The sequence below is a fragment of the Lolium rigidum genome, unplaced genomic scaffold (assembly GCF_022539505.1).
Source record: "Lolium rigidum isolate FL_2022 unplaced genomic scaffold, APGP_CSIRO_Lrig_0.1 contig_33265_1, whole genome shotgun sequence".
Lineage (NCBI taxonomy): Eukaryota > Viridiplantae > Streptophyta > Magnoliopsida > Poales > Poaceae > Lolium > Lolium rigidum.
Genome location: NW_025900227.1, coordinates 48,609 through 60,041, shown reverse-complemented (window position 1 = coordinate 60,041; position 11,433 = coordinate 48,609). Strand labels below are relative to the sequence as shown.

Below are 11,433 nucleotides of genomic sequence, written 5' to 3'. Positions count from 1 at the left end.
ACACTACCGTAATGTCAAAGAAACTCTGGTACCTTACCTAAGAGGAATAAATTGCTGCTGTGTAACACGCTGCTCTCTACTGCTGTCTGCTGCGTGCACGCCGCCGGGCGAAACGGAGTGCTGCCGCTGCCGCGCCTCCCAGCTCTTACCTAGGTATAACCGCTGCAGCTAGGGATTGGGGATTTGGGGGACAAGGAGGGGAACGGAGAAGGGCGGAAGGGCAGATCGGGGAGAGGTCGGCGGTGGCCGGGTGGCGTGGCGTGGGGCGGCGACGGAAGAAAACGTGGCGAGCGAACGCTTGGTGGTCTCTTTAGGCCGTGGGCCGGGCCGAGAATCCCCGGCAGCCCAACCACTAGTACTTGGTCGGCGTCGAACCGCAGCCGAGGGGAAATCCACCCACACCGGCGGAGATGAGTGGCGGTGGCGCGAGGAGGGTGCTGGAGGCGTGGAGGCTGGGGGTGGTCAAGTACAGCGACGCCCTCAAGCTCCAGGAGCGGCTCGTCGCCGACCGGAGGGCCGGCCGGGTCCCGGACCTCGTCCTCTCGCTGCAGCACCCGCCGACCTACACCTTCGGCAAGCGCCGCACCGACCACAACCTGCTGGTGCCGGAGTCCAGCCTGGGGGCGCTCGGCGCCGAGCTCCATCGCACGGAGCGCGGCGGCGACGTCACCTTCCACGGCCCGCGCCAGGCCGTGCTCTACCCCATCCTCTCGCTCCGGGACATCGGGCTCGGCGCGCGGAGGTACGTCGAGGGGCTCGAGGCCGCCATGGTCGAGGTCGCCTCGCTGTACGGCGTCGAGGCGCGCCCAGGGGGCCGCTGCACCGGCGTCTGGGTCGGGGACAGGAAGATCGGGGCCATCGGGGTCAGGATCTCCTCCGGGTTCACCTCCCATGGCCTCGCCTTCAACATCGATCCTGACTTGGGCTACTTCAAGCACATCGTGCCCTGCGGCATCGCCAACAAGGATGTCACGTCGCTGCGGCAAGAGGCAAAAGTGGAACTCCCTCCTGACGAGGTGATCCATCATCAGCTCGTGCAGAGCTTGGCCAAAACCTTCCGGTTCAGCCATGTTGAAGTCAAGGATGATTCCGAGTGTACAGAGATGGTTTACTCTGCTGCCGCGCAACAATGATTTGTATTTTACTCTGTAAAAATACATACATTGTTATAAATTTGGGTTTCAAATTTGTTTGTCTGCAAATGTTTGTTGCCAAGGGAGGGGATTCTTCTCAATACATTTGAACCATCTTATTGGTGTCTACTTGTATGCTTCCAACAACATCATGCTTCATGGAGATGATAATTATGTGTGGACATATAACAACATCGTTGAAATATATTGGGGACAATTCGGTAACGACACTTAGAAGACAATGTCTGATTATGCTTGTTCCCAACAAATGGAAACTAAGGTATATTCCATGGTATACATAGGCAAATAGAGAACACCTGAACAGGCATATTAGTGTCTGCTTCATGGAGTTGGCAATTTCTGTGGATATGTAGCATAGTTATGCTCTGGATACTGAATGGAGCTAGCAAATGTAGATACTGATACTTTCTACTATTATTGAGCATGCAGACTTTTTGTCTGGTTTGATATCTTCTCCTTGTTTTGTTCTCTCTTCGTGATTAGGTCCATTTGGACAGGCTCTGGCTGCTGCAGGATGCTTGAATTCAAAGAAGTCGTTAAGAATGTAATTCATATGTAGAAGTGCACCAATAACCTCTCAACTATGGGATATAATCTATTTATGTTTCTTCAATTTCATCAGCCTGATTCACTGAGATGGTAAAGCTGCTATGTTGGTTCGCCACTCACAAACGATCTTATGTTTTCTCTGAATTAGAATTTTGCTTATTGCAATGGCATTCAGCAGATGATAGCCAAGGCACAAGATGTGGTTTGGAAAAAGATTGTGCTGCACATCCTTCATGTTCATATACTTCTTGACTTTTCTGTGGTGTGTTTTTATGGAGCATAGCTAACATTTGAACCATCTGATTGGTGTTTCCTTTGGTATGCTTCCAACAGCATCCTGCTTCATGGACATGATAATTATGTGTGGACATATATAACATCATTGTTGAAATATATGGGAACGCCTTGTCATCGAATTTGGGAATAACATTGGGATGAAATTGTCTGATTATGCTTGTTTCCAACAAATGGAAACTAAGGTAATTTCAATGGTATAATAGCGAACACCAGAACAGGCATATTTGTGTTTGCTTCATGGAGTTGGCAATTTCTGTGAATATGTAGCATAGTTAACAGATGCTGTGGATACTGAATGGAGCTAACAAATGTAGATACTGAAATTTTCTTCTACTATTGATCATGCATACTTTTTTGTCTGATTTGATGTCTTGTCCTTGTTTTGTTCTCTCTTCATGATTAGGTCCATCTGGACAAGCCCGGGCTGCTGTAGGATGCTTGAAGGCAAAGAAGTCTTTAAGAATGCAATTCATATGTAAAAGTGCACCAATAACCTCTCCCTATGGGATATAATCTATTTCTTTTCCTTCAATTTCATCATGAGTATGTCTCTTGATTCACTGAGATCGTAAAGCTGGTATGTTTGTACAACACTCACAAATGATCTTATGTTATCTCCGAATTAGAGTTTTGCTTATTGCAATGGCATTAGGCAGATGATGGCCAAGGTACAAAATGTGGTTTGGAATAAGATTGTGCTGCACAACTTTAATGTTCATATGCTTCTTGTATTTTCTATGGTGTGTTTTTATGGAGCATAGTTAACATTTGAACCATCTGATTGGTGTTTCCTTGGTATGCTTCCAACAATATCCTGCTTCATGTAGACGATAATTATGTGTGGACATATAACAACATTGTTGAAATACATGGGAACGCTTCGTCATTGAACTCGCTAAGAACATTTGGAGGAAATTGTCTGGTTATGCTTGTTGCAAACAAATGGAGGCAAAAGGAATTTCTGTGATTTATAGGCCAGCACCACAACAAGCCTATTTGTGTTTGCTTGGTATTCTTTCCAAGGCATCCTGCTTCATGGAGTTGGAAAATTCTCTCGATATTGAATGAAGCTAGCAAATGTCGATACTGAAATTTTCTTCTATTATTGAGCATGCAGACCTTTTGTCTGATTTGATGTCTTGTCCTTGTTTTGTTCTCTCTTCATGATTAGGTCCATTTGGACAAGCCCTGGGTGCTGTAGGATGCTTGAAGGCAAAGAAGTCTTTAAGAATGCAATTCATATGTAGAATTGCATATGGGATATAATCTATTTTCATCTCTTCAATTGTAACCTCTCCACCAACTATGGGATATAATCTATTTTCATCTCTTCAATTTCATCGCAAAGTCTCCTGATTCACTGAGATGGTAAAGCTGGTATGTTGTTAATTCATGCACAATTGGTAGAGCATAAATAATCTTACCTTTTCCCCTGAATTGGACTTTTGCTTATTCCAGTGTCATTCATCAGTTGATGGCGAAGGTAAAAAATGTGGTTTGGATTAAGATTGTGCTGCCCATCTTCATGTTCATGTACTTGTGGTCTTTTCTATGCTGTGTTTCATATCACCAAGATGGCAAGAAATTTGCTAGCTTATTTATGGCCATGCTGCATATATTTTTACTATGATGATTTGAGAGCTCTGCCCTTTTTTATCTTGTGTGTTCCAACCCTAATCCGCTATTATTGTATATATATATGTAGCATAACGCAGTAAGGAATGTATTCATTGGTTTTGCAGGTACAAGATGCAGCTGCAGTGTCTCAACAGAAATAACATGAGAGTTTGCAGAACTGAACTCTGCCATCCGAATTAGCAGTGGTATTTCAATTGAACTAAGATAATCTTGTCCACATCTCACATGCCAATACCTGGTGCTCTAGCATGCAGATGGGAAAAAAAGAAGATGTGTATTATATTAGTTCTTTGAAGTAAAAAATCAAATGTCTTCCATTGATTCCATTTACAAAAGATGGAAGAATCTGATAGAACCTTGTCTATGTCTTCAGACATTGTAGCGGCTGAATACGCATCTTGGCACTCGGTGCTGCAGGACTGGAGCTCGGGCTTTTGTTCTACGACACCGGGGCTCCACAAAAGGATTCTGACGCAGCTTAAGCGTGGTCTGGTTCTTGTTTTCCGAAGGCCGCCTGGTGCCGCTGCGATCGAAGACGGCGATCGTCCTCCCGTTTCTTGAGCCCCAGATGAATCGAAGCAGATGGAAACCGCCTTCCCAGATGCAATCCGCGGCTGGAACTCTCTCGGGGTGAGGGTGACGAAGGCGCTGTTGCATAAATGCTCGTTGTAGTAGGTGATTTGGTACAACGGGGGATGGCTGTGGTCTTTCTGCTGAACCTGCTTCGTCGCCCGGCAGTTCATGTTGTCTTTCAGAAATGCTGAAGTAAAGGATGGTTCGGAGTGTGTGCAGAGATGATTTACTCAGCTGCTGCGCAACAATGATGTGCATTTCACTCTGTGTACTGGGGATTCTTCTGAATAAATTGTATTAAATTTGGGTTCGAAATTTGTTGTCTGCAAATGTTTGTCCCCAAGGGGCGTGATCCCCATGATATGTGCCAAGAGCTAACGTTTGAACCATCTTATCGGTGTCTCCTTGGTATGCTTCCAACAACATCCTGCTTCATGGAGATGATAATTATGTGTGGACATATAATAACATTGTTGAAATATATTGGTAACAACATTTGGAAGAAATTGTCTGTTATGCTTGTTGCAAACAAATGGAAACTAAGATAATTTCCATGTTATAATAGAGAACACCTGAACCGACCCGGACGTTTGGAACCTGGGTGCGCGCGCACCCATTTACGAAAAGTTCAAAAAAATGCTATTTAAAAGTTTCAAAAAATTGTGAAGTAAAATTTTGCATGTACATATTATGTTGATACTTACTCGTGTGAGTTTTCACGAAAAAATACCATTGTGTGTGGCCTGCATAAAAATGACAAAATGTAATATGTACATGCAAAATTTTACTTCACAATTTTTTGAAACTTTTAAATAGCATTTTTTTGAACTTTTCGTAAATGGGTGCGTGCGCACCCAGGTTCCATTCACCATTTCCGACACCTGAACAGGCATATGTGTGTCTGCTTCATTGAGTTAGCAATTTCTGTGGATATGTAGCATAGTTAACAGATGCTGTGGATACTGAATGGAGCTAGCAAATGTAGGTACTGAAACTTTCTTCTATTATTGAGCATGCAAACTTTTTGTCTGATTTGATATCTTGTCCTTGTTTTGTTCTCTCTTCATGATTAGGTCCAGTTGGACAAGCCCTGGGTGTTGTAGGATGCTTGAAGGCAAAGAAGTCTTTAAGAATGTAATATAAAGTTGCACCAATAACATCTGCAAATATGGGATATACATCTTCGTTTCTTCAATTTCATTGGCATGCCTCCTGATACACTGTGATGGTAAAGCTGGTATGTTGTCATGCACAAATGATCTTATGTTTTTCCTGAACTGGAGTTTTGCTTATTGTAGTGTCATTCAGCAGTTCATGGTAGGCCAAAGTTACAAAATAAGGTTTGGACTATGATTGTGCTGCCCATGTTTCATGTTGACCTACTTCTGGTCTTTTCCATGCTTTGTTTCATATTACCAAGATATTTCCTATAGCTTATTTCTGACCATGTTGCATATATTTGTACTGTGATTTGAGAGCTCTCTGCCATTTTTCATCTTGTGTGTTCCTACCCTAATCCGTTATTATTGTATATATGTAGCATAATGCAGTAAGGAATGTATTCATTGCTTTTGAAGGTACAAGATGCAGCTGCAGTGTCTCAACAGAAATAACATGAGAGTTTGCAGAACTGAACTCTGCCATCCGAATTAGCAGTGGTATTCCAATTGAACTAAGAAAATCTTGTCCACATCTGGCATGCGAATACCTGGTGCTCTAGCATGCAGATGGGAAAAAAAGAAGATGTGTATCATATTAGTTCTTTGAGGTAAAAATCAAGAAGTGTCTTCCATTGATCCCATTTACAAAAAATGGAAGAATCTGATAGAGCCGAATCTGCCTGCATCTATGTCCTCAGACATGGTCGCGGCGGAATACGCGTCTTGGCACGCGGTGCTGCAGGACTGGAGCTCGGGCTTTTGCTCCACGACGCCGGGGCCCCAGGAAAGCGCTTCTGACCGGAGCTTGAGGGTGGTCTGGGTCTGGTTCTTGTTCTCCGACGGCGCGCCGCGTGGCGCCGCCGTGCTCGAAGACGGCGAGCCTCCTCCCGGCTCTTGAGCCCCGGATGAATCGAAGCAGATGGAGACAGCCTTCCCGGACGCGGTCTGCAGCTGGAACTCGGTGGGGGTGAGGGCGAGGAAGGCGCTGTTGCAGGAATGCTCGTTGTAGTAGGTGACCTGGTACAATGGGGGGTCGCTGTGGTCCTTCTGCTGAATCTGCTTCGTCGCTGGGCAGTTCATGTTGTCCTTGTAGGTGCATCTGTAGTAGTACCTGCAGCGGGACAGAAGGAAGAGCACAAATTTGTGAGTAAACCGAACTGATCCAGCTTTCCCCAACTCCATATATTTGTGACACTATGCATCTCCCTCTTATGGCAGATTTGTGTAGGAAGCAGAGAAGCAGCATAGAGGTGGGGAAAAGGAGCAGGCAACCATCAGACGAGTTGTTTTCCAGAAGCTGTGCAGATGCAGATCAGGAAATGGCTACGAACCTGGGGAAGTTGCAGTTGTTAATCTTCTTCTCGCCGTACTTCCTCCATTGGTGGCCGTCGTTGTGGGGCGCAAAGGTATCAACTTTCCTCATCCGCTTCTCCTTCCTGCATCAGAAACGAATCAAGAAAGGTTACTCCAACTGAGCCGCCGCACACACATATACAAACATCACAACAAACAGAATAGCAGTGTCTATACCTTGATCCATGGCCTAGAAGGTGCGACTGATGTGGGCTGGGCACAGGAGACATTGCTCTCAGTCGCCAAGAGCAAGAAGACTAGAGCCGGCCGGAAGAGGAGGAGGAGGAGGAAGACGAAGAAGAAGGAAAAGGTATGAGCTAGGCTTAATCAGAGGGAAGCGTACTAGACCGGAGCTCCCCTTTTAGCTTAACGTCAAGACCTCTATAATTGAGACCCTGATGCAGCTTACAGACTAAAAAACTCCCCCTCTCATAAACTGAGACCGGGAACGGGAGATGCAAAGATTATCTTCTCCTCCCAGCGAGCGAGCGAGCGTATCGCTATCACGTGCTCCCGCCGCACCGACGGGGAGCCCTCGCGACCCTCAGAAATTTCTCCGCACCTTCTTTCTTTCCTCCAAGCTCCAGAGGCCTACAAGTGGCCTCGGCTGATGTGTTCCGGCCTTATTTTTATGGCACTCTCATCGATCTCGCAACTTGGTCTAGCCTGAATAATAAACAAATCCTTGAGTTGATCGGGACTCGCTGGGGGTGATACAGTATTGTATTCGGCCGGACCGGTTCAAATCTTGTCCAAAATGGAAGTTTGGTACCGCTGGGGGATTAAACTAGTCGGATTCTTCTTGGCTCGCGGAGGCCGGGAATCGTCTCGTTGCTTGGCAAGGGAGACTAGCTAGCTGCCTAGCTATGCTGATGATACCTAACGCACATCGACGGGTTGTGTTTTTATATAAGACCTGCACATGCCGCGGAGGCAAGTTGAGCGGGCAAGGAATCTCTAGAAAAGCTTTCCCCCTTATTTAGGACCCCCGTACCCTAAAAAGAAAATTAGGACCCCTGGAACATGAGATCATCGCTGAGGTTTTATCAGGCAACTGGATGGATGCCTGGTCACAGGAGCAATATGTTAATGCCCAGATGCCCCTGCTGCATCACGATGGTAGATTAGCGTCAGTAGCGTGTGTTCTGAATTGATTTTTCTTTGTTTGTGACTTTCTTTTCTTTGCTGTCCTGAAATAGTATTAGCAAATGGCATGCAAATCTTTTACCTGTTCTTGGGAAAATATTAATAGTACTATTAGCAAAAACTATATATGTTGATGGCAACCATAAGGAAGGAGGTGTTGCCAATTGACTATTTATAAGGCTGATGTAAGTTGTGAGGTACTTAGCTTAGTGGGTGCTTACGAAACTAAACCAAACATTTTCTTAAGTATTAGTGTTTATTTGATTGGAGAGATGTCTAGTTAGGCATCTGTCTGGTGTAAATAAGCACTACTGCTTAAGTGAAAACCGATTTACTTTTTAAGCACCTTCTATTATACATGCCTTAAAAAGACACCTAGCAAATGCAAGGTCAGAGAATTCAGAAAGAAGGAAAAAACCAGACACACCCTTTGTTAGCTAGTCGGTGCGTTTGTTTTCTGAATTTCTTTTCTTTTCTTTTGTTTGAGATCTTCTTTTCTTTCCGTACAGAAGTAGTATTATTGGCCAAAAATATGGTGATGGTGACCATAAGGAGCTGCTGCAAATTGACCATGTAATATAGGAAGACAGCTCACAAGTGCAAGGTCAAAGAATTCAGAAAGAAGGAAAACCAGTACACCAGATCACATTGTTTATTCCTCGCGCCAAGAAAAAGATCACATTGTTTATTGTACCAGCATGTTACTAAAATTAAGACCTGCTGGGCCAAGCTCTGACTTTTCTTTACCCCATCTCATACTCTTGGAATTTACTTTTGTGTTACAATTTACAAACACTACCAGACTGAGACACGTATCTAATTTTCTAACTGGCTTCTTCTAGAAATAGGACAGGTTACGCCTTCTGATTGGCCGGTCGACGTAGAGAGAGAAGGAGGATGCATTGCCATCCAGATCTTGGCTTATTCATTGACTTTGCATTACATATACATATAGGAGTTTGTATAGATGTCCCGCTAATTGAGTTGGTTACCGACTAAAATATGGCGTCACAGTCCCTGATATAGAAGGAGATAAATAAACATTGAAGTGTGGTCACAATGAACTACACGATTAACAATCCAGAGCCAAGTGATAGAAAAGGTGTATAATTGCGGCTACGCCAGTCGACCGGCATACAAAATGTGCAACACAGCTACACAAAGGCGCGTCCATGTTCACACTTTCAAAATATCTCTCAGGGTCATAGACCATACACTTAAGTAGATACGAAGTGATTGCCTCAAAATAGAAATGATTTGTGAACTTTTGAAACCAATATAAAGAAGCAATACCACAATTAAAATTATTGGTAATCCTTGACATTTCAGCACAAAGAAGCGGTACTGAAATCACTACTTGAGAAGAACTGAAGTAAGATCCGAATATCCTTCGCTAAGTCCAAATGTGCCGTCGAATGTCGTCTGAAAATGAGTGTTTTTTGGCAATGCATGCCGCTTAAGCTTTGTGAAAATAAATTAGCACTGTGAGCCGTGAGCCGCCAGCAGTAGGGCCAAAGCACAAAATGTTTTTGTGACAGATGATAGCGCCAAACTATCTTGTGGAAAATGTTTCTTACGCAGTCATTACTTATGTGGAAACACTTGTTACTAGCTTATTGGTCTTTGTTAAAACTGACCTCACTTTTTTGAAGTCAGATTAAACTACTTCGGGTGGCGCAAGCCGGCAAGTCTGGTCACCAAAATTAGTTGTAGGAGTACTTGTCGTAGCTTGACACACATCCATTAACTAAGACAAGACGAGAAGATTGACACTTTCCTGTAGACTACTTTTCAAAAAAATTGTTGTGCGGACCTACGCTTGGAAAACAAAAAGAAATTCGTTGAGTTTCTAGCTGTTACTCAATAGTAGTATATGCTAAGTATTTCGTTATGAAATATTCAGAGCGGACCACCGTTGGTCAAACTAAATTTGATTGATTGGGTTGCTCGTCAGTCGTCATGTTGCTGTTGGAATCCCAGAACTGGGAAAAGGTAACAGAAAAGAAAAATGTCAAGAAGATGATCCCTGTTGGCGCCCATGGTTAACTCTTCCAGTTGGACGGATTAGTCTCGCATGATATATGAGGTGGCCGGTGCGGTGCTGAGTGTTAGCAGCTGTTCTTCTCACGTCGTCACCGCATCTCCCACTTTATTCATTCGTCCATTAAGATTGTCGTCAAACTTTTCGTCCTATATAGGAGAAGAAAACTTGTATGTGCAAATATTTCATTTCCTTTTGACTATTTCCAATGATTTTCTTGGCAATTCTTTCTCGCTTTTTTAATATCCCTGCTCGCAATGACTAGGTGTGCCACTATTGTTGGATAATTAGGCATAATTTCCACGATTAATTTCAGAATATTAAACATAACTATAACAGCTATTAACATGTGAAACTCAAATGGACTAGATGTGCTAAGCAACATGAACAGCAGCGCATACAATACAACATCCATGCTAAACAGATCGAAATATGACGCACGTACCGATCAGATGTAGATGAAGCAGATGTTGATGCAGCGGTGACGTTGTTGACGGTAGCATTGGCGAAGAAAGGTCGAAATAGACGGTGATGTAGATGACGATAAGCGGCACCGCCCAACTTGTCTGATAGACGACCCGCCGTGATGAAGAGCTTGAGCAGCAGAGGGCTTCCCAAAAAGCTAATTCCTTCTCATACATGATCGCAACGACGAGTGGTTTTGGAGACATGCTCTCCCGTTCGCTGGTGCATGCTAGCGAGCGGGATGAAATAGGCTACGGTGGCGGCACAACCAGAGAGAGGTGGCAAAACCCTAACTCATGTATCAGATGTGTGGCTACGATGATGGCGCAAGCAAAGAGAAGTGGCAAAATCCTAAGTCGTGTATCAGATATGTTTCGGTAACAGTCGGGAAAGAGATTATATAGGCTCAGGAAACCCTAGACAACGTGGACCACACCCATATCGCATGTTTCGAGTTGGTTATAGATAGCCCACGACCCAAGAGTGACCCGAACCAACTAATAGCAAAAAGAAAGCAAGTATCGACTCAATCCACTCAACACGAGCACGGCGCGTCGTGGCTTGGCGTGGCGTGTCGAGACGCGATGAGCGAGCGAGGAGGAGGAGCGCGCATGTACCACTCCTCTTCTTACTCTGTTACTAGTGGTGGAATAACCGACCTTATAAGATGGTCTAACTTCCCTTGTGAGCTGCTACCAACTAGAGCTCAAACTCACATGGGTTGTCACATATGTGGTCTTTGAGATTTAATCAAAATCTGAAATACTACATGGGTCAAACGATTTAGCCCATTATTTTAACAATGCCCCACTAGATCTCAAATGCCCATTTTAAAATTTGCCGATACTCGCTGCTTGTTTATATACCATTGTTTCGGCAGACACCGTTAAGTTGAATTTTTGCCTAGCACTTTAAGCTACATCTATTTGATCGGACTTGAATAATGAACTATGTTTTGAATTGAAAGTTTTGCGTGAACTGGTTTCAATAAAAGTCATAACCAGTACATGATTGTCAGTAGCCTACCCTGCCGGTGAAGCATATATGTTAGTAAACA

At 44.2% G+C, this 11,433-nt stretch overlaps 1 protein-coding gene across 1 annotated transcript; it reads right to left on the bottom strand.

The window, feature by feature from the left end:
* Positions 1–5,821: 5,821 nt before the first annotated feature.
* LOC124681063 (transcription factor WRKY45-1-like) lies at positions 5,822–7,195 on the bottom strand. Its single transcript, XM_047216034.1, has 3 exons — positions 6,902–7,195; positions 6,703–6,807; positions 5,822–6,482 (listed from the first exon to the last, which is right to left on the bottom strand). The coding sequence occupies exons 1-3, from the start codon at positions 6,952–6,954 to the stop codon at positions 6,014–6,016; spliced, it is 627 nt and encodes a 208-aa protein (XP_047071990.1). The 5' UTR covers positions 6,955–7,195; the 3' UTR covers positions 5,822–6,013.
* Positions 7,196–11,433: the final 4,238 nt, after the last annotated feature.